Genomic DNA, 23,698 nt, shown 5'->3' on the forward strand with positions numbered 1-23,698 from the left:
GACACAAATTTCCAGCAGCTTTTATCTCCTTTTTCAGAGAACTTGTCAGAAGTTATAATGCTGATAACAGAAGAACAGAGCATCTTAAAGACTCAGGGCTTTGGAGAGAGATAAGTAAACACTACAGATATATGTGCCCAGGTCAATTTCCATGAATTGGGTTTACATCCACTTTAATGCATTAAGGTAGAAAATGGACGTTGGGGTAAAAAAATGTCGGAAAGCGCTAAACGCAGTTATCTGCAGGAAATATTTAAACTTTTTTTTGCAAGTTCTTATTAGTGGCATTTAGCTGCTGTCAGATACAAATGTCTATGTCAGTGTTTCTAAACTCCCGGTCCTCAGGACCCACTAACAGGCCAGGTTTGCAAGATAACTGAAATACATCACAGGTGATCTAATTTTCTGCTTAGTGATTGCAGTATTCTAGTCTGCATCTCCCCAAGGTAATACATAAAATCTGGCCTGTTAGTGGGTCCTGAGGACTGGAGTTGAGAACCACTAGTCTATGTGAATGTAACGTTACAAATGAGCTTTTATAAAATATATTGTGGCCAGCTTTAACAATCTTTCAAAGCTTACTTCTGGGCTGGACTGCAGAGTCTGTGTGGAAGAGGCTGCCAGCAACCAGTGTGGAAAGTTCTATCCAGATATAGGTGATGTAAATAAAGCCTCCAAAAGATAATTGGCAAATGAAAGGTCTGAAAGTGTTTATTGAACGAACAGTTATTGGTATCAGGTGAAAGTAAAATAGGATACCAGGCCAGCCTGGACAGATTGAGCTGGGTCCGGTGGATGGGACGGAAAAGGCCTCTGTTGCGTGCTGTCATGTCGCTGGGTAAAGTCACAGCCATTCAGGAGCCGAGCCGATTGGTCGCTGTGACGTCACGTAGGAGCGCCGGCAGGCCCTGCTCGGCTCCCGAACACCTGTGACTTTACTCAACAGTATGACCGCACGCCACAGAGGCCTTTTCCATCCCATCCACCGGACTTAGCAGCTATTGACCCAGCTCCACACTTTCACCTTATACCAATAACTGTTAGGTTTTAAAGTGTTTATTGAATATTCATTGGCTTTTTATAATTTTCTAGGCTTTATTTACATCACCTATATTTGGATAGTGCTGTCGACACTGGTTGCTTGCTGGATGGCTATTTTGTACTATTTTCTGATGGCTGCACCGGACTAGTTGAGGACAGTATGCAGTGTGGATTGTCAGAGAGATTAGCGAAAGGGACCATTTGCTGTTTACGCGGAAGAGGCTTCATTTTATTCAGGGTTGGTGGAACTAAAACCAGTGACAACACTGCTCTTTCTTTTCACACTCTTAGGCTCACAGCTATTCAGAAGATGAGGGTGGTATCTGCTATGGAGATTTAGGGTTTCAGGACAGCAAACTGTGACAGGATGAATGACAATTGCTCTGAGAAATATTTAAAGCTGAGCTCTATCCAAAAGGGGAAGCCCCTCTTATCTGACACCCCCCCCCCCCCCCCCCCAAAGCCACATTTGGCACCTTTTGCAGGGGAGAGGTTGGGTACCTCTTTTTAACAGGTACCCACTTCTGGGTGATCTCATTGCCGTGAGACCACACGAAAGTTCAGCCCCACTCCTCCTTCCCCCCAATGCCGAGACATTCGCGCATGCACGGTAGGGAACCTGCTTTGAAGCAGCAAAGCTTCACTGCCGGTTTCCCTTACACACAGTGGTGGCGGCAGCACCCGAAAGCAGATTGAAACATTGCCGGATTCCAGGACAGGTAAGCGTCCTAATATTAAAAGTCAGCAGCTACAGTATTTGTGTATTGAATAAATGATCTTATTCTGCAAAATGTATTTCTCTTACGTCCTCTGACAGTCTCTGCCCCTCATATAGTCTTCACCAATGGGTATTGTCCTCTTATCCACAGGAGTAAGCTAAGCAGAAGATTTTGTTAAAAACACAAAACTTTGCATAGACACACCTACAGGGGGCTGTCCCTCTGGTCCAATACCCCCGGCTAGCCTCATTCCCAATTCAGTTTGTCTTTTGCCTAGATAGGAGTAGGCAGGCTTCCCTGTGCTGGGGCTACAGTCTCAGCCTTTTTCTCTGTTTTTATTACATTTTATTTTCTGCTAAGTGTGTTTTTCTTTGCACTAATAGCTTTTTATTTGTTCCTGCGCTTAGTTAGTCAGACTTGGGAAGACTACAGCGTTTGCGGAGCTGGGAATCGGACTGGTTGTACTAGAGCCTTACAGAATCCCAGCCCGCCATCGAGCATTTAGCAGGCTATGCGTACGCCCTTGCCTCGCAAACGACCTGTCCCTGTCCTCAGATGCTGTGTGCGCGATGGCGTGCCGCCTCTAAACAACCAGGTGGGAAGGCTCATGGCAAGCGCATGCGATCCTCTGGCAGCCGCCTCGGACGTGCTGGTGGTGCCTTGGAATCAGTTTCGCCTGATTTACGACTTGGGTTCATGGACTATCTACTGCTTGCTACCAAACTGAATTGGGAATGAAGCTAGCGGGGGTATTGGGCCAGAGGGACAGCCCCCTGTAGGTGTGTCTATGCAAAGTTTTGTGTTTTTAACTAAATCTTCTGCCTAGCTTACTCCTGTGGATAAGAGGACAATACCCATTGGTGAAGACTATATGAGGGGCCGCGACTGTCAGAGGACTCAGAGAAAGGAATTTTTACGGTAAGATTTTACAAAAATTCTGTTTTTTCTGTTCCTTTTCAGCTGAGGCACGTTGAAAATAAGCTGGATGTGGCCCCCACAAGCAGTGTCATTTTTGATCCCATCATGGATGCCAGGAAGCCGGTCGGTGCTACTCGAAAAATAAGTAGGAAGGGTAGGTTTTGCCACCACACATCAATGGACTGTGTGGTTTTATAATGTGCACATGCTATGAAAGTTAATGGGATAATTGTTATATGAGCCTATCCAGAATTAGATCTACTCGGGATGTGTCCAGCCATTGGGATCATAATTTATCAAACTTGCTAGGGAACCCTCTATGCTGGTAGATGTACTTTTCAAAAATCACATCATTTTGAATAAGAAAGTACCTTTTTGTTTGTCATAATAGAATAGAAAACTGCACCGCAGGCACATTTTTCTCTCCAACAAGGAAAATGGCATTACAGTAGTAGCAATGCCAAATCTCATGAGACTAGTATTCAGAAGCACAGTGCCTTAGATAAATTAACACTGCCGATACACTGATCAGCCATACCATTATGACTACCCACCTAATATTAAGTAGATCCCCCCTTTGCCACCAAAATAACTTGACCCTTTGAGTCATAAACTCAACCAGACCTCTGAAGGTATGCTGTGGATCTGGCACCAGCCATCAGTAGTTGATCACTACCTCTGCTGGCTTACCTTCTTCCCATAGTGCATCCTGGTGCCTTCTCTTCCCCAGGTAAGTGACAAATTGGGCACCCTGAGCTCTGTGGTCCAGTTCTAAAGCTCCTGTGCTCATTGTAGTTGCTTTTGGATGTGGATATGGGTCAGCAGGGGCTCCCTTACTGTCTGCTGATACACAGCCCCATAATCAACAAACTGCGATGTGCTATATGTTCTGACACCTTTCTATCTGAACCAGCATTACCTTTTTCAGGAATTTGAGCTATATTAGCTCTTCTATTTGATCGGAATACACAGGCCAGCCCGTGCTCCCCAAGTGCATCAATGAGCCTTGGATACCCATGACCTTAAAAACAAAGAATATTAAACACAAAATTAACAAACCCAGTGCAGGACAATCTTTGTTCATACAGATCAAGAATAAACCAAAAAACTAAAATAGTATGTGAAAAAAAAAAATTAAGGCTTATGGGTGTTGGCAGCAATTACACTCGGAGTGTGTCCACCTGTAACTCTTAACCTGAAATCAATTTAATATACAGTGGGTACGGAAAGTATTCAGACCCCCTTAAATTTTTCACTCTTTGTTATATTGCAGCCATTTGCTAAAATCATTTAGGTTCATTCTTCTTTGGATGGTAAACGTTGGTGGACAGCCATTTTTAGGTCTCTCCAGAGATGCTCAATTGGGTTTAAGTCAGGGCTCTGGCTGGGCCATTCAAGAACAGTCACGGAGTTGTTGTGAAGCCACTCCTTCGTTATTTTAGCTGTGTGCTTAGGGTCATTGTCTTGTTGGAAGGTAAACCTTCGGCCCAGTCTGAGGTCCAGAGCAATCTGGAGAAGGTTTTTGTCCAGGATATCCCTGTACTTGGCCGCATTCATCTTTCCCTCGATTGCAACCAGTCGTCCTGTCCCTGCAGCTGAAAAACACCCCCACAGCATGATGCTGCCACCACCATGCTTCACTGTTGGGACTGTATTGGACAGGTGATGAGCAGTGCCTGGTTTTCTCCACACATACCGCTTAAAATTGAGGCCAAAAAGTTCTATTTTGGTCTCATCAGACCAGAGAATCTTATTTCTCACCATCTTGGAGTCCTTCAGGTGTTTTTTAGCAAACTCCATGCGGGCTTTCATGTGTCTTACACTGAGGAGAGGGCTGCAGTGATGGTTGACTTTCTACAACTTTCTCCCATCTCCTGACTGCATCTCTGGAGCTCAGCCACAGTGATCTTTGGGTTCTTCTTTACCTCTCTCACCAAGGCTCTTCTCCCCCGATAGCTCAGTTTGGCCAGACGGCCAGCTCTAGGAAGGGTTCTGGTCGTCCCAAACGTCTTCCATTTGAGGATTATGGAGGCAACTGTGCTCTTAGGAACCTTAAGTGCAGCAGAAATTTTTTTGTAACCTTGGCCAGATCTGTGCCTTGCCACAATTCTGTCTCTGAGCTCTTCAGGCAGTTCCTTTGACCTCATGATTCTCATTTGCTCTGACATGCATTGTGATCTGGAAGGTCTTGTATAGACAGGTGTGTGGCTTTCCTAATCAAGTCCAATCAGTATAATCAAACACAGCTGGACTCAAATGAAGGTGTAGAACCATCTCAAGGATGATCCGAAGAAATGGAAAGCACCTGAGTTAAATATATGAGTGTCACAGCAAAGGGTCTGAATACTTAGGACCATGTGATATTTCAGTTTTTCTTTTTTAATAAATCTGCAACAATGTCAACAATTCTGTGTTTTTCTGTCAGTATGGGGTGCTATGTGTACATTCATGAGGAAGAAGAATGAACTTAAATGATTTTAGCAAATGGCTGCAATATAACAAAGAGTGAAAAATTTAAGGGGGTCTGAATACTTTCCGTACCCACTGTAACTTGTAGTGTAACCAATATAAAATGCAATCAATTGCAACTCCAATTGATTTGCAAAATAAATAATATATCAAAAAGTTAATGTAGTCTAGTGACTTCAGTGACCACCACATCTAGCTGGAATGCCTGCTCACATTGAAGTAATGACCCCACTACAGAGTCCCAATCGCCTGTCTCTCTGGATGCCATGAAGATACTCCTCCGCAAGACGTTCCTGGAAAATGCTGACCACCTAGGAATCTCGATCAATCGTGTATTTCCAGAAAATGGTGCTCTCTGCTCTGAATATTTATAGTAAAAACTACACACAGGGATAAAAAATACTCTCATTACTATGTGATAAAAAAGCATGTCATCAGCTCCCCTTATTATTTTCTGCCCATACACGATTGATCGAGATTCCTAGAGGAGGTCAGCGTTGTCCAGGGACGTCTTGCGGAGAAGTTATCCTCATGGAATGCAGAGAAACATGCAGACAGGCAATTGGGACTCTGTAGTGACTGGGAACATCCCACAAGAGATGAGTTTTGGAGATGCTATGTCCCAGTTGTCTTAACCATTACAATTTGGCCTTATCAAAGTCCCTCAAATACTAACGTTTGCCATTATTTTTTTTCTTAGCTTACTACACATCAACTACAAGGACACATGTTTACTTGCTGTCTAATATATCCCTTTCTCTTTAAGGTGCCATTGTAACAAGATAATCGTGGTTGTTCACTTTACCTATCAATGGTCATAATATTATGGCTGTTCGGTGTATACAGCTGAGGCACAGACAAAAGTGCACTGTTATTTTTCAGGAAATATTTAGGACGCAATGTAGAATTTTTACGTTCCTACTTTGGCACAATAATTGTTTCTAGAACAAACCACATTTCCAAATGTTCCTACAACATAGCAGACTCTTGCTTCCTAAAGTAGAACTGAAGGTGAAACTTTATTTTATTTTGGATAGAGTAAGGCCAGGTTTATAACACCTGTCATTTTTCATTTTTTTTTCTTTGCCACCTGTGTTTGACTTGGAGAAATTTTCCCTTCACTTTTTGTCCTATAGCCGCAACAGCAAATCCCTGGTTGTCACCAGACCTATTGGAAGTTTTCCCTTTGGAAGGTTTCCCCTCTATTCTGTTCTGGTGACAGCCCAAAAGATTTTCTTTCACTTTCACCCTTTGATGAAAAAGATAAACGGTAAATTAGAGAGAGTGAATCTCCCTAACATGGACACAGGCAGCAATAAAAATCTGACAGGTGTTCTAATCCCCCACCACTCTATCCAACACACAAAAAAACGTGTAGTGTTTAACTAGTATACAGTCAGGGCTACTTTTAAATAGGAAATACATTTGAATAAAAAAAAAAAAAAAACACTTTTCATGGTTTCTTCAGCAACTCTTGTGTATTAAAACAGATACTTCTGTTTTTGAATTCAACAATTTTGCAGTTGTGCTTTCTGAGCAATTCATCGGCTACAGTGCGTTTGTATTTACATTTTAACAAACCCTGACTAAATACAGCTGTTTCCGCCAGCTGTGACAGACATCTGTCAAACTGACAGCAGGTTCAGGTCATTATACATGTGGCTATGGGCCTCCAGGATGTTCTGCATACATCTTAGTCCTGTTCTTTTTCTCCATAATTCCCCTTTTGATTATAACCGTAGATGGGCGATACCTTGAAGATACAAATAGTCATCCAAGCAAGTCTTCCCGCCCTAGAAAATCCATCAGAGAAAAGTCTTCTCGCAGTCCACTGCGTGTCACTACTCTGGAGAGCAATGTGAAAAGTTCCTGCCACGTTGGGTTCCGGGAACCTTTGGCCTCATATCGGTAGGTGTAATAATTGTAGTTTCTATATTTTACAAAGCTTCAACATTTTTTGTTGTCGGGTTTTAAACTGGAGGTGTACTTATCTCAAGAGGCAGTTAGCCAGTCTGCCTGAAAATAAATTACATCTAAAATGTTTGCTTTTTCTGTTGTTTTTTTTTGTTTTTTTACCTTTGCCGAGTTCTTTCGGAATCCTTCAGACAGGATGTTCGCTTGGAGACTAGACTAACTTAAATTCTGTAACAATTGGTCCCCCTCTGCTTTGTTCCTTATTTTCATTTTAGCTTTCTTTTAGTAGCTGGACTTCTATTTTCAAGACTAATTGTAGAATGTACACTGTCATTTTTAGGGATGCTGCAAGCGTGCTGTCGTCTTCAAATGAGAAAAGCACTATGTACCCTCTATCTGGTTTAAATAATGGTGTCCAAGAGGAAAAGGACTTTGACAGCACACGTACTTCAGCTTTGGATGAGACCTCCGTACGCTACTTGAATGACCGACTAGCCATTGACGCTCTGGAGTGGAGATTACAGCAGTCTCACAGTGACCTACAAACTGGTTTTAGAGAAATTAAACCATCAGAAGCTTCCCAGCAACATGTGTCATTTAGTCCTTCAAGTAATAAGCTAGAGACGCTAAAGAGACGGCAGCCTGACACAAAATTGGAGAAACTGAAAGAGCGAATTCGTCGACAATGGGAGGTGTCAGTGGAGAAAGACAACAGAGAACGACTTCCAAACACTACATATCAGACAGATGTTACAGCAGGCACAAAGACACGGAAAGTAGCAGCTGCTCCTCCACCTCCATCTTACCGTGGTATGGGTGCTAACAAAATATTTTTCTAAAGCTGCGTTTTACTACATACTGATCATTTACTAATATATCTTATTGATCGGCCTTAGAATTTTTATAGAGTCCAATTAGAGCAGAACTCCAGGCAAGAATCGTTATCACAAGATCTGTAAAATGCATTAAATTGTTCCCAATGGTACAAATATCCTACCCATTTAAAAACCTTCTGAAATCATAATGGGCTTTCCCATCTGATGGGTGACTATAGGAACATTAGCACATCGATACAGTCGCTGTCCTAACAGAAGAGGCGTGCAGTAGGCAGGATGCATTGCAATACGAGCAGGGCGGACAGCCAATTGAAAGCGGTTGCTGTGTTTGGGCGGGTCTCTCGTTGGGTGGTGACTCGGCGATTGTTAGCAGTGTTAGCTGTCGGGTTAGGTTGCGCCCAGGCAGGTAAGGGAGACCTGGGAAGTGGAGCTGAGGTTAGGAGGAAGAAACCACCGCCGCTCCTTCGGGACAGAATAAACCGCTTTGACATCAGTAGGATAGAGTGGACTGCAATGCCATCTCCCCACTGAATGGCGTTTAACCCAGTACTACAAACAGCGTGCCAGTTTGTGTCCCAGTATTCGCTGGCAACAAGACTGATTTGAGTATTGGCATAATAAGGCCCGATTCCAGAAAGGTTGGGACACTACAAATTCTGCATAAGGTTTACCCAAGGACTCGAGAGTGGAGTGCAATCACTTGTTAATATACAAGAAGCACTGAGCACTTTTTTTTATTAAAGAGACATTTAAAGGGGAATAATTATATATTTGCTAATAGTTATTATATTGAGAGATCACTTTGCACTTTGAGTATTATTGGGAATTATTGGTATTTATGCACAAGATTTTTTAAATTGTTTTAATATTTATACCTTTTAATTTATGACACATTGATTTATATTTATAGCACTAGTTGTAGCAGCGCTGACACATACTTTAAGTGTCCACTCCTAAGCATTGTCAACGATCCATATAGTTTTACAATTATCCAGTCATGTAACACTTGTTCTTCATTTTAATTTGATATCATTTTTTTAGACCAAAAAAGCTTTCTTTTGTGGGATTTGTCACAAATGGGTTTTTTATTATCTACTTTAAAAAAAGAAAAAGACAGAAAAGTAACGGTAAAATAAAAATGTTTTTTTTTTTTTTTCTCTTTATTATAGACTGCTTCCCTTTCTTTTGCCCATTACTACATTAGGTTGTTGCTTATGTGGAGAGCTGTGTAAAAACACACATTGAAAACACACAACTTGTTTTTCCCCCTCCTAGGTTTTAACCCCCCAGAAACAAAAATTCGCACTCCGGATGGTAAAGTCTGGCAGGAGGCAGAATTTCAGAACCTTAGTGCACAGCTCCATAATACCTTGGCACCATCATTTCAGGGTAAGTGTTTAGTATACAATGGGGTTTATTTCATTGTGTCTGCAGTATGAATAATCTTCTGGAACCTGTGATATGGCCCAGAAGCCTGTGGGGTAAGGAGGGGGGGGGGGGGGCAAACTTCCACTCTAATCGCCACATTGATCTGCCCAAAAGAGAGGGAGCAGGTACCTGTCAAAATCAAGTACCCGCCCCCTCCAAATGACAAATGTAGAGGAGGAGGAGGATGATCGGAACTTCCCCTTTTAGATGAAGTTCCACTTTAAGCATCTGCAACTATGCTTGCCTGGTTTCTCTTATCAGTGGAGTTAAATAGAAAGCTAAAGGTGTGTTTTTTTGTTTTGTTTTTGTTTTTGTTTTTTTACAACTGAAATTTAAAAATACAAATTGAAACTGTGAATGCATGCTTACCTAAAAAACTTTATTTATTTATTTTTTTTTTTTTTAAGCATTTGGCTGTATAGCTCAGTGGCCATAAGCTTCTCCCCCCTACATTTAAATAAAGATCAGAGCCACTCGCCACAAAGATTAGTTCTGCCTTCCCATTTAATGACAGCAGAGGGGAGGGAAATTAGGCCACCCATAGACGGTTCAAACCATGTATCGACAGGCCGAATGTACCCAAGTTGATCGATAAATCGAATCAACTTGGATACAACCAGCCTGCCAGATTTACCTAGGGGGTAGCAATAATTGCTGTCTTCTGAGGTGGACGGCTTCCTCCACTCTTCCCCCACCAGGAGAAGACCATGTCTCAGCAGAAGAGATTTCTCTGTCAGCACTGACTGATGATGGGGGAATCGTGGTTGCAGGAAAGAAATTGGCATTGTCTTTGGCCTGCCTTAGATGGGGGAAAAAAAAAAACTCCTAGTACTGTCTAATTCCGTACAAGAACTAAAGTAGTTGCTAAAGAATTTTTTTTTATTGGGGGGTGGGGGGGGGTGATGATTACATCAGTTCTCTTAACAGAAGCACAAGCTTTATAACCTCCTACAAAACCCGGGTACTCACGGGTTGAATGTCATGAGACAATGGTTGGTTCAAAAAGCTTCCTTTGGACATGCATGTTGGAAAACCAGCATCTGACCGACTCCCATTCAGCGCTCTCAGCCAATGGCAGAGAACGCTGATCGGAGTGTTCTGGCAGCCCCCCCCCCCCCTTCAGAACACAATGGCTCAGTGGGGGAGATCGCTGAACTAACCTCGTATGGTTAGTACATCGGCTCTGACCGGAGCTGACGTGTTTTTTTTTTTTTTTTTTTTTGCGGATGAACGAAAGAAAAAAAAAATAAAATGGTGTGTACCAGCTTTAAGCGAAGTAAAGGTAATAATACAGACTGCCAGATGAGACATGGATACAATGAAAGATAACACAATTTTGAAGTGTGCATGTATTTTACAGAGTGTTTGCACTGGGGAAAAAAAAAAAGTAATTTAGTTCTACTTTAGTGCATGTCATACAAAGCCATGTTATAATGTGTGATTGTAGTGGTGCAGATATTCTCCCCTACAAATGCTTCTGTGTTTCCGATTGAAATCGCTCAAAACCTTGTAAACCATTCAGTAACTTTAAACTGCCAAGGATAGATGCATGCACTTGTCAGAATTCCCATGACCTGCAGAAACAAGTATACAGCCACCACCTCGGTCTTGATGCACTAGAAATCACATTTCCAGTGACTGGAAAAAATAGGACAATGCATACGTACTGTATAAGTATTTATTAGTTTATGTTCTGTCCAAAATCTTATCTGTGTGGGTGTAGTTAAGAATCACAAAGATGTACATTGGTAATGGAAAATCCGTTAATGTAAAAACGAGATTGACAGTGTAAAAGAAAATGTAGTCTCTTCTCCTGTTTACATAGATGTTACGCCTTCCATTGAAAAGACAAAAGAGAAGAGAACATCTAGACCAGTGAGGAAGGTGCAGAGATTGGGAGGAGCCGTAAGCTCTGCAAGTCCTGATGGGAAAATGGGTGAGTAGCCCATAACCTAGGTGTGATTTTTAGCTTTTTTTGCATGAGTAACTGTATTGTGTCATTGATTACTTTTTCCTTTGTATTTTTGTGATTCAGGACACCTCATTAGTACATCTTCATGGAGAGATGGTCAAAAACTGGTAAAACAAATCCTAGGTCCTGCACCCAAGGTTGAGAAAGAAGCAAAGTCTCAGTCTAATGATCCGACAGACAAACCGACTTCTTCCACAAAAGCAGCAATGGATAAAAGGTCATCATCTAAAGAGAGGAGCACAGAGAGAAGAATGGCGTCCGATCAGCAGAGGAAAGGGCGTTCAAAGTCAAGCGATAGACATACTGGCAAAAGATCCTCTTCTAAAGAACCTCCTAACGAGAACCAGGACAAAGCTATTAAATCAGGTTGGTGGGTTCTACCAATCTCCCTTTTAAATGTGTTCTTATAGGACTTTTTTTTTTTTTTTCCCTGAAACTACCTACTTAACCTACTGATAAATTTGGGAGCCTCAATCCTATTTTAGAAATGTATCTAAATTAAGAATCCCTTAGAATGACACTCCCCTTGTAAAGTCCACTACAGCGAAGAGAGCTGAAAAATTGAGTGCAGAGACCTAGCTCCTGGTGTCAATGGTAAAAAGAAAAATGGGTGATGTGCAACCTGCCTCTAAAGTATCCTTTTTAATGGACAACCCTTTTAATACTTTTTATATTTTTACATTTCTAGCTCACTCTTCAAGTCGTTCCGAGTCGCATCATGCTGAGAATTCTACTAGGAGCCAAACTAACAATACAAATGGTTCAAACAATAACAAGAAGTCACAGACTGCAGAGAAGCAGAAAGTCAAGGCTGAATCATCGGAGGTGAGAAAAGATTTTCTTCCACTGGAAATCAGGGGGATCTTAGAAGATCTGCAGTTGGACAGTGCAGTTGATAGCACTAAACAGGTTCGTAACAGAAGCCACAGCCCCACCAAAAGGAAGCCTGAAAAGGGACAAGTTTCTGAAGAGCCACATAACTCTTCGAAAAGAAGGCATTATGACACCGAGCAGGTACGCTTATATATTATGCGCCAACAGGAGGAGAGGAAAAAGAGACAGCATGAACAAAGGGAGGCCCAGCGGCAAGCTGAGGAACAGAAGAACAAGCGACTGCAAGAACTGTATCAAAAACAAAAGGAGGCTTTTAGCAAAGCCAAAAGTGCATCCCTTGGACAGCGTGAGAAGGATGCACAGGACACTGCATCAAGCAAGTCTTTAGAGCCAAATGCATGGCGACCACATGATACTTACACCAAACTGCTGCTAGGACAAGCCTGGCCTGAAGTCGCTACACAGGAAAAACAGGTGGGTTTTTATGTGAAATTTCTTTTTAAAAGAGAAGTATAGGGTTCATACCTTGCCGAGCTGGATGCAGCGTCCGTTCCCCGGCGCGTCAAATATTGCTGATTGTTCAATTCTCACAGCTCCCTGAGCAGAGAACTGCTGACCTTCAGTCAGCAGCTCCCTCCTCTGCGCCCCCCCCCCCCCCCCACTCACTGGAGCGCTGGGCTGTGGAGGGGGCTAAGCGGCTGAGTAGGGTGACGGTCCAGGCATGTGGGCGGATCCTGACTCCATTGTCGTGATTCTTTCTGGAGCCTGGACCGGTTCTGTGACGTCAGCGGACTTCACAGCTGCACTCCTGTGATTCACAGAAGAATTACAGCCAAACAAGCTTTGGCTGTATTGCTCCTTTTTACAGGTTTACAGCTCCTCAAGGTGGAAGACAGATGAAAAAAAAAATGACAACAGAATAATGGAATGGAAGTTATATAAAAAAGCAAAAAGAGCAAAGTGTTACAAATTGCAGATGAATATTAGGTTCTATTTATTTCTTGTTTATTGAATTACATTGATTCAGATACAAATGGGTTTATGTCGCCATGAAATCCTCTTACTCTCAGTACTACTTTGTTACAAAACTGACGTGTGCTGGGAGTGAGAGGCGTTATATATCGGCCTTGTCACTGTTTTTGTTTGTAAGTGTTCATCCTGCAGGCGGAAGTATAACCCAATTGGCTCTAAATCTTGAATTCCTCAATGAACTCCAAGAAAGGCTTTTATGGTGAGCACAAAAAAAAAATTTTTTTGTTAATGCAATATAATAAAAACACACTATATTGTCAAAAGTTTTGGGACACCTGCCTTTGTATGCACGTGAACTAATTTAATGGTATCCCAGTCTTAGTCTGTAGGGGTCAATATTGAGTTGGCCCACTCTTTGGAGCTCTAACGGCTTCAACTCTTCTAGGAAGGCTGTCCACAAAGTTTAGGAGTGTGTCTATGGGAATGTTTGACCATTTATTCCAAAAGCACATTTGTGAGGTCAGGCACTGATGTGGACAAGAAGGCCTGGCTTGCAGTCTCCGCTCTAATTCATCTCAAAGGTGTTCTATTGGGATGAGGCCAGGACTCTGTGCAGGCCAATCAAGTTCCTCCACCCCAAACTCGCTCATATACGTCTTTATGGACCTTGATTTGTGCACTGGTGCGCATTCATGTTGGAACAGAAAGGGGCCATTCCCAAACTGTTCCCTTTTTAAGAGTTCCTTTCACTGGAACTAAGGGGCCAAGCCCAACCCCTGAAAAACAACCCCCCACCATATTCTCCCTCTCCACCAAATTATTTGGACCAGTGCACAAACCAAGGTTCATAAAAACACACACACACACAAAACACTGTTTTTCTTGCTAAATATATTTCTTCTAAAGGTGCTATTGACATGAAATTTTCACCACCTGTTGGTAACAACCCATGCAATCCATACATACAAATAAACCAAAACCAAAAGGTTCAGAAATATAAGTTATGTGTAATAAAATGGAATGACACAGGGAAAAGTTATTGAACACACGAAGAATAGGAGGTGCAAAATAGGAGGTGCAAAAAGGCATGAGAAACCAAGACGCCAGCTGAAATCTATCAGTAGTTAAAAAGCTATCCTCGCCCTTTTCAGTGCAAATAAATATCAGCTGGTTCAGTCTCAACTGATGGCCTATAAAAAGGTGTCTCATTACCAAGATGTCACTGAAGAAGCATTTCATGATGGGTAAAAAGCAAAGAGCTTTCTCAAGACCTTATTGTTGCGAAAAATACTGATGACATTGGTTACAGAAGGACTTCTAAACTTCTGAATGTTTCAGTGAGCACTGTTGGGGCCATAATCCGGAAGTGGAAAGAACATAATTTCACCATATACCAGCCATGACCTGGTGCTCCTCGCAAGATTTCTGACAGAGGAGTGAAAAGAATTCTCAGAAGAGTTGTCCAAGAGCCAAGGACCACTTGTGCAAAGCTTTACAAAGACCTGTAATTCGCAAGTACCATTGTTTCAAAGTAAACAATAAGTAATGCACTCAACCGCCATGACCTGTATGCACGCTCACCATGCAAGACTCCATTGCTGAAGAAAAAGCATGTTGAAGCTCGTTTAACCACCTCCGGACCGGAAGGTTTTACCCCCCCTTAATGACCAGGCCATTATTTGTGATACTGCAGTGCGTTACTTTAACTGGCTATTGCACGGTCGTGCGGCGCTGTACCAAAATAAAATGTATTTCTTTTCCCACAAATAGAGATTTCTTTTGGTGGTATTTGATCACCTCGTGTTTTTTTTTTTTTTTTTTTTTTTTTGCGCTATAAAAAACAAAAAAAAAAAAACAGTTTTGGGAAGAAAAAAATGTTTTACTTTCTGCTATAAAACCTATCCAAAAAAATAAATAATTAAAACATTTATATTTTTTTCATAATTATAGACCAATATGTATTCTGCTACGTATTTTTGGTATAAAAAAAAAAAATAAGTGTATATTGATTGGTTTGCGCAAAAGTTATCCTGTGTACAAACAAGGGGATAGATTTATGGCATCTGTATTTATTATTTAGTAATGGCAGCGATTTTTATCAGGATTGCGGCGGACAGTTCTGAAACCTAACTGAAACTTTTGAGGGGACCAGTGACATTCCTACAGTAATCAGTGCTAAAAATATGCACTGTTATTGTACTAATGACACTGGCAGGGAAGTGGTTAACTGGGTGATCAAAGGGTTGTGCGTCCCTAGGAGATGCTTTCTAACTGTGTGGGGGAAGAAGTTAGATGAACACAGAGATCTGTGTTCCTAAATGCAGGAACACAAGATCCATGTGTTCATCTCTGACAGAACGGCAGTCTCCCTTGTGTACATAGGCAGACCCCCATTCTGTCTCTCTGGGGAGCGATCATGGGTGGCTGGCAGACATCGCGTCCGCCAGACCCACTGATTGGCTCCCCTCTGGCCAATCAGCACACACCCCCACTGGCTGATGCACGAAACGACGTACAGGTATGTAATTTTACACAATAGAGCCAACTTGCCACAGTATATGTACTGCTGGCGATTGGCAAGTGGTTAAAGTTTACTGCTAAACATTTAGACAAGCCTGTGAAATACTGGGAGAATATAGTCTGGTCAGATGAGACCTAAATTGAACTTTTTGGATGCCATAATACACACCATGTTTGGAGGTCATTTGGCACTGAACATCAACCCCAAAAATACCCCCTTACCAACAGTGAAGTTTGAAGATGGGAACATGGTGGTGTGGGGCTGAATTTCTGCATACGGTACTGGCAGACTTCGTGTCATTGAAGGGCGGATAAATGGAAAAATGTACCAAGAAATTCTTGATAAAAATCTGCTGCCATCTACCAGGATGATGAAGATGAAATGAGTGGGCATTTCAACAAGAACCTTCAAGATTTGTGTGGAAGAATGGGCCAAAACCATATCTGAGCAGGTCATGTGGCCAATTTCTCCATACAGGAGGCACCTTGAAGCTGTCATTACCAACAAAGGATTTTGTACAAAGTATTACGTAAATTTCCGTTAGCGTGTTCAATACTTTTTCCTTGTGCCATTCAATTTTATTTCACACAACTTAATTTCTGAACTAATTTTGGTTTCTGTGTATGTATGGATTGCATGGGTTGTTGCCAACATGTGGTGAAAATTTCATGTAGCACCTAGAAAAATGGTGACGTGTTCAATACTTATTTTACCCGCTGTGTGTATATATATATATATATATATATATATATATATATATATATATATATTAAAAAAAATATATTTATATATATATATATATATATATATATATATATATATATATTAAAAAAAATATATTTATATATATATATATATATATATATATATATATATATATATATATATATATATATATATATATATTTGTGTTCTATATCTAAATGTTAATACATCTAGAATGTGCAGTAGGTGTGTAATGGTGTGTGTGGCCAATTCATCCTTCGTTATCTGTGGTATATATAGTGTGTGTGTATACAATATATGTAGTGTATATAAAAATGCTTTACAGTTTTATTACTGTGGTTATAACTGGCTTTCCTTTTCCTATTAAAGTTTATTGCTGTGTTTTTCATAGTGAGCTTGGTAAAAAAAAAAAAAAAAAAAAAAATGTTCACTTTTGTAAGAAGCCTGTTTACATCGTATGCTGCAGCATATGTAAGTGCAAATATGAAATGTTTTCTTTTTTTCAATGTAGACAAATCCTTTGTATCAGCCTTCGGGTGAGTCTGACAAAGAGAATAAAGGCCAGGAGAGACCTCATAGTGCCTCCTCCAGTAGTGACCTCTCTCTTTCTGAACCTCTGCAGCCTCTTCTCAGGTGAGCAATTCCTTTTCTTTCAAGATTTTTTCAGCAAGCTGAACAAAAATGGCAACCTCCCCAATTTATTACCAGGCTTTACAGTGAGGAGCACATGGAAATGCATTTGATTTGCATAGAAGTTTGTTTTTTGTTTATCTTAAAGCTGCTGTATCCCGCTTTTTGACACTATAATAAGGCTTACCTGTAGGTACAATTTAATATCTCCTAAACCGGCACAGTTTAGGAGATATTTGCAGTGCATGCAGCCACTCACGCGAGCGGCGCATGTGCTCTGAAGGCCCGGGGGGACCTCCAGTTTTCCTTGCCGGGAGCTTGCAGGAAAATCACTCCGGCGCGCATGCGTGGGAGTGACGTCATCACGGCTCCGGCCAATCACAGCGCCGGAGCCGCCGAGCCCAGAAGAGACGCCGAGGGATCATGGCAGCGCCCGCAGCGATGTCCGGGGGTCCGTGTCGGGGCTTCGTTCTAAGGTAAGTAATACATAATGAGCTAGTATGCGATGCATACTAGCTCATTATGAGTTTGTCTTGCAGGTTTTTTTTTTTTCGTTTTCGGGTTTACAACCGCTTTAATAGTACAGGACTTGTATGCAAAGACCATTATACAGTATGCCGCTATAACACTGGTAAAATCTTTGCTCGGAATGCCTTCCAGTGCATCCTCCTATAACCCCACCTATTTTTGTAGGACTCCAATGTTTTGCTAGTGTCCTTAGGTGATGGGTCTGATAGAGAAGTTTCTGCACCATTTTTTTTTTTCTTCACTGCTTTGACTGACCTATCAATCTCCAACTGCTTTTAGCTTCATGGCTAACTAGCAAATTCCAGATTGGTTGCCCTCAATGTTCATCTTAAAATTTTTTCCTAGGATCTGGGAACAGCAGGGACAGCCTGAAATGTTTTGCTTTGGGTACTGGATCCTGTGTTCAGGGGTCAGCTTGAAACAATGAGTGTAGTTAGCCACGTGCCTAGACCTTGGTGACTCCTTTTGGGACATAAGAAAAAACATTCATACATGAAAGGCGCGCCAGACCAAAAGATAGTACTTATTTTCTTACTTTGCATCTAGCCAAGGGTTTTTCCTGAGGACCAATTGGATCAAGGACCAATTGGATCAAGCCTAATCACTGTCCTCAAAGACGCTTTAACTTAAACCGGTTATTGCCAGAAAAACTAATAAACTTGACAGCAGGGTTTTAAAACCAACCCCCTACAAGTACTGTATGCTCCTATGTATTATTGCTGACATGCCATGCACCTCCCTTTTGGTCCATGAGGATGACCATCACTCTGAGGGATGCATATCGGAGTGTGGGATGTGGGTAGGATGGAGTTTGAAAGTCTTATTTCTCCTGAAGTCTTGATTTTTATATAACAGTGCAATGCATTTCAGGGTGCCCAAAGCATTTCAGCAACTTTAATGATTGTGCATGGGTAAAAAAACTTGAAAGTGTAAATTCACCTTCAGGCAGATTTTCAGAAAATCTCTTTATGTAATTCTATATATATTGGATAAATAGTACATACAGTTGTGTTCAAAATTAGTCAACCCCCCAATGCTGTAAAGGGTTTTAGGGAATTTAGTGTACATTTGTAATTGTATTCAGAATGAAATCCTACAAGGACTTCTTAAAGAACCATATGCAACTAAAATGACATCAATTGGTTTTGTAATACAGTAGTAAATGTTTCTTTTGTGAATTCTTCATTGACACAATTATTCAACCCCTTAAAGACGACCACTCTGAAGAACAGAGGTTCATTGAAGTGTTTTCAATCAGGTATTGAACACCTGTGGATGTCAGGGAGCAGCAATAAAGCCTAATAAGCACCAATTAGGCAGCAGTGATACTCAGCTCCTTCTAGACATTTACTGGTGTGGTTACAAACATGGTGAAGTCAAGAGAATGGTCCAGGAAGACAAGAGAAGAGGTGATTACTCTTCACAGGAAGGGCAATGGCTATAAGAAGATTGCAAAGATGTTAAACATACCAAGAGACACCATAGGAAGCCTCATTTGCAAATTCAAGGCAAAGGGCACTGTTGAAACGCTACCTGGTCGTGGCAGAAAGAAGATGCTGACTTCGACTGCTGTGCGCTACCTGAAGCGTAGAGTGGAGAAAAGTCCCCGTGTGACTGCTGAGGAACTGAGAAAAGATTTGTCAGATGTGGGTACTGAAGTTTCTGCTCAGACAATACAGCACACACTGCGTAATGAAGGCCTCCATGCCAGAACTCCCAGGCGCACCCCCTTGCTGTCTCCAAAGAATAAGAAGAGTCGACTGCAGTATGCCAAAAGTCATGTGGACAAACCACAGAAGTTTTGGGATAGTGTTCTGTGGACTGATGAAACAAAATTAGAACTGTTTGGGCCCATGGACCAACGCTATGTTTGGAGGAGGCCTATGAAGAAAAGAACACCTTGCCTACTGTGAAGCATGGCGGGGGGTCAATCATGCTTTGGGGCTGTTTTTTCTTCTGCAGGTACAGGGAAGCTTCAGAGTGTGCAAGGTACCATGAATTCTCTTCAGTACCAGGAGATATTGGATGACCATGTGATGCAGTCCGTCACAAACCTGAGGCTTGGGAGACATTGGACCTTTCAACAGGACAATGATCCCAAGCATACCTCCAAGTCCACTAGAGCATGGTTGCAGATTAAAGCGGAGTTCCGGGCACAAAATCGTTCTTTTTTTTGTGCCCGTCCGCTTGTTCTCCTTCACCTGAAAAGGAATTGGATAGTTAGTTTTTTTTTTTACTCACCTTGTAATTGTAGATCGAATATACTCACCTATTCTTCACTTCCTCCCTCTGCGCCGCGGCTCCGCCGTCACTTCCTGGCTTGCAATGATTCCTGGGAGCTGAACGTCATCGCTCCCAGGAATCAATGCGACGGCACCGGCCCCGCTCGTCACTTTCACCGGAAGTGACGAGAGGGGCCGGTGAAGGCGCATTCTGGGAGAAGAGGACACAGAAGAGGATGGCGCCGGCTTTAGCTGCCCACGAGAGATGGCAACGCTGTGGAAGAAATTTTATAAGGGAGTATTTCTTCTTGCAGGTAAGTGCGAACCGGGACAGATCAGAGGCTAGCCATTGTGTAATGTACTAGCCCTGACTGTCCCGGGGACAAAATTTTCTGTGCCCGGAACTCCGCTTTAAAGGCTGGAACATTTTTGGAGTGGCCATCACAGTCACCAGACTTAAATCCGATTGAGAACCTCTGGTGGGACTTAAAGAAAGCAGTTGCAGTGCACAAGCCTAAGAATGTGACTGAACTGGAGGCTTTTGCCCATGACGAATGGGCGAAGATACCCGTAGATCGCTGCAAGACACTTGTGTCAAGCTATGCTTCACGTTTAAACGCTGTTATAACTGTAAAAGGATGTTGTACTAAGATTGAATGTCACTTGGGGGTTGAATAAAACTGATAATGATGTGAGCACAGAAAAGACATTTGTGGTTATTTCATTGTAAATGTTATGTTATATTTGTCTGACCTACACGTGCCTCTTTGATTTAATTGTAAGCAGGATGACTGAATGATCAAAATCAATGTCAAACTGGCCAAAACAATCAATTTCAGTGGGGGTTGAATAATTTTGAACACAACTGTACATAGCTCCTCCTGTGAAAGATGCTACTGTTGGGAGTCCTCTCCAGAAAAACAGCTGACCCCCTTATTTCTCTCTGCCCAGCCGTTGGAGAACAGGCTGCATTTCACTATAATGCTCCCCCCCAGTTCAGGGCTCAGCTAGAGAAGATCATACACTGTGCACGCACAGATTTGAAAACGGGCCAGTATTATTTCTGAAGAGTACTCACAACAACTGCATCTAGAATTGAGATTGGGAGCTATGGTATATGCCAGTGATGGCGAACCTTTTTGAGCCCGACTGCCCAAACTGCGACACAAAACCAACTTATTTATTTCAAAGTGCCAACATCCATCGCCATGCAGCAGGTGTGTGGACACTGAGCGCTATTTCCTCTCAGTGAAGTGTGTGGAGCTTTTGTGTGCCCATAGCTGCTCAGAAAACTATAGCTTGCGTGCCCAGGGAGAGGGCTTTGCGTGCCAGCGGTGGCACTCGTGCCATAGGTTCGCCATCACTGGTATATGCTATCCATAGGATATAGAATCGCATAGGCGTATTTTCTGAATATCTGCCTGAAGATGAACTTACCCTTTTTCTTTTTATTTTTTATTTCATGTTTCTGTAAATGATATTTTTATTCATTTTTTTTTTCTCCTTTTTAAAGGAATGACCTTATAGAGACTTCAATCTATCCTCAACCAGACAGGCTGACCTCAAAAAGTTTATTACCTCATTCTTATGGCCAGACACCAGGTGGAGCTGGAATCCTTCCTCAGTATCTTGCCTTTCCTAAAGACTTGGAATCTCTCTTAAGCAACTGGAAAAGTTCTACAAATGTATTTCCATCCAATCACAGTGCAAGTGTCCAAGGAAAACCATCTGCTGATTTCAAGAGTAATTTGGATCGCATAGAATCTTTAAAAGCAACAGCAGTATCACTGTCCTCTAGACTTGAAAATGAAGCTAAAAAGTTAGCTGGTGGTTCACTTACCTTTCCATCTGCATGGTCTGTAGATCCAGAGCCAGTACAGCCAATAAAAGCAGCTTGGAAGAAGCCGAATAGTCCCCCAGAACGAGAGAGCCAAGAGGATGTTTTCTCCAGTAGGATGCAGAAAATGCTGCGCACATGTTCCAGTAACTTCTCCCAGGATGACCTTCCTGGGGCAAACCATCTCTACAGGAAACATCCTGAGGAGCTAATTCCTCCCAAGTCCACCTCGCTGGGGACATGCAATGTTGGTCAGGAAGAAAAATTGCCTGTGCAAAAACCTGAAACCTCTGAAATGTCAAAGAAAACCTCTCTGTCTCCAAACTCTAGCACCAGCTCTATTAGTGAAGGGCCAATATTGAGTGACGCCAGCTTTTCTGAAGGGGAAGGTATTCTTAAACACGAGTCACAACCCAATCCAGCTGAAGCTCTTAGAAATAAAGAGTTCTGCATCCGGGACACCAAATCGTTTGCACCACTTTCTGAGTTCCAGAGGGAGGCTGATAAGTACCTGCCTTTGCCAACATCTAGCATTAGACCCGATCCTTGGGAAGAGTTGGCCAAAGGAAGTCCGCACAGCGTTATCAACATCTTTACCAGATCTTACCAGCATTATGGCAAAGGTGAGGATATAAGAACATGTTTTTGAAGAGTGTGCAATGTATTTTTTCGGATGTTTTTGGTTTTTGATTTATTTTATTATTATTTTTTTGTTTTTTAAATAGAGCTAAATGAACCCGCAGAAGAGAATGCACCAGATATTCAGCCTGTGCATTCAGCAGCCAGTCCTCAGAACAGCATTTCCTATGCAGATGATTTTGTTTCATCCCAAGCTATTGAATCGGCCCTAGACTCTCAGAAGTCTGCTCAACGAAGGTTAGAATTTTATGAAGTACTAAATATGGGATTTTAAAATTACGTTATTTTTTTATGAAGTGCATACATTTGAAATATGCATGACATCATACATTCTGATCAGATTAAAACCTAAACCTATTGATTTTTATTTATTTTGCCATTTTAAAAACCATTTATACCAACTTCTACTACTGAAGTAAATGCTTAAAGAAGAACTTTAACAACTTAAATCCCCAGCACATTTTACTGCTGCACTGGGAATCAGGGCATCAGCCAAAATCTAACACTAAGTTCAGTAGTTGGAAGCAATCGGCTAAAGGTCTTCTGATCTTGCTTTTACTATTCTGCTCAGTTACATAAACGTTAACTAATGTAATATTTAAATCAACAGACTTTGTTCATTATATTTTGCCATTAATATTTGTGAATGGACAAATTATGTAAATGTTGTTTTTTTGGAAAAAGTTACAGGGTTTTGCAAAATCCTAATTTTACGGTCTTATACACAGGAGTTAATTTTTATACCATGGGTTATATGCCGCTACCTTCAGATGATTTAACACTAGAAAAAGCTTTGCAGGGAACTGCCCCCTAGTATACCCCTATGTTTTTGTCCTTAGGTGATGGACCTTTTCTCCTGCTGGAGACCTTTTTTCTTTATTTTCACCATTTTACCTTCTTCAAAGTGGTTCTAAAGGCTCAGGTTTTTTACCTTTTTTTGTGTGTTCTAAGCATGAAGGTAAAAAACCTCCTGTGTGCAGCAGCCCCCCTAACCCCTCCTAGTACTTACCTGAGCCCCATTTTGATCCAGCGATCTGCACAAGAGCATCTCCAGGGACTCTCACTCATTGGTTGAGCCATTGGCTCCCTCTGCTGTCATTCACAGTTAGTGAGCCAACGAGAAGAGAGAGGGGGCTTACTCCTGAGTCGTGGCTCTGCGTGTCCGTTCACACACACACACAGCCACGGCTCGAGAACAAGCCTGCTTGGGTGCCCCCACAACAAGCTGCTTGCTGTAGGGGCACTCGACAGGAGGTAGGGGGCCAGGAGAGTTGGCTGGTGACCCAAGAAGAGGAGAGTTAGGGCTGCTCTGTGAAAAACCACTGCACAGAACAGGTAAGTATAACATGCTTTTCTTTCGTTCATTGACTGACACAGTTCCTTATGTTCTTGACTATATGTGGGTTATGCTGCCCCCTACAGGGGCATAGTCTGGAGTAAGGACCTAGTTCCTTGCTGGGATCTCTGGTCCTGGCAATTGTTTCTCTTTGAA

The 23,698-nt window shown here is 41.9% G+C and overlaps 1 protein-coding gene across 1 annotated transcript in view; it reads left to right on the forward strand.

The window, feature by feature from the left end:
* CEP350 (centrosomal protein 350) overlaps positions 1-23,698 on the forward strand; it is a 124,440-nt gene that overhangs the window by 25,861 nt on the left and 74,881 nt on the right. The window contains exons 4-13 of the mRNA XM_082266484.1: positions 2,721-2,832; positions 6,890-7,055; positions 7,402-7,871; positions 9,173-9,286; positions 11,151-11,261; positions 11,361-11,663; positions 11,986-12,605; positions 16,862-16,983; positions 21,244-22,190; positions 22,293-22,443. Coding sequence (XP_082122610.1) covers positions 2,721-2,832; positions 6,890-7,055; positions 7,402-7,871; positions 9,173-9,286; positions 11,151-11,261; positions 11,361-11,663; positions 11,986-12,605; positions 16,862-16,983; positions 21,244-22,190; positions 22,293-22,443 — 3,116 coding nt within the window. The remainder of the gene's footprint in view (positions 1-2,720; positions 2,833-6,889; positions 7,056-7,401; positions 7,872-9,172; positions 9,287-11,150; positions 11,262-11,360; positions 11,664-11,985; positions 12,606-16,861; positions 16,984-21,243; positions 22,191-22,292; positions 22,444-23,698) is intronic.

This window comes from Pelophylax lessonae (assembly GCF_965119305.1).
Source record: "Pelophylax lessonae genome assembly, chromosome: 8".
In the NCBI taxonomy this organism is placed as follows: Eukaryota; Metazoa; Chordata; class Amphibia; order Anura; family Ranidae; genus Pelophylax; species Pelophylax lessonae.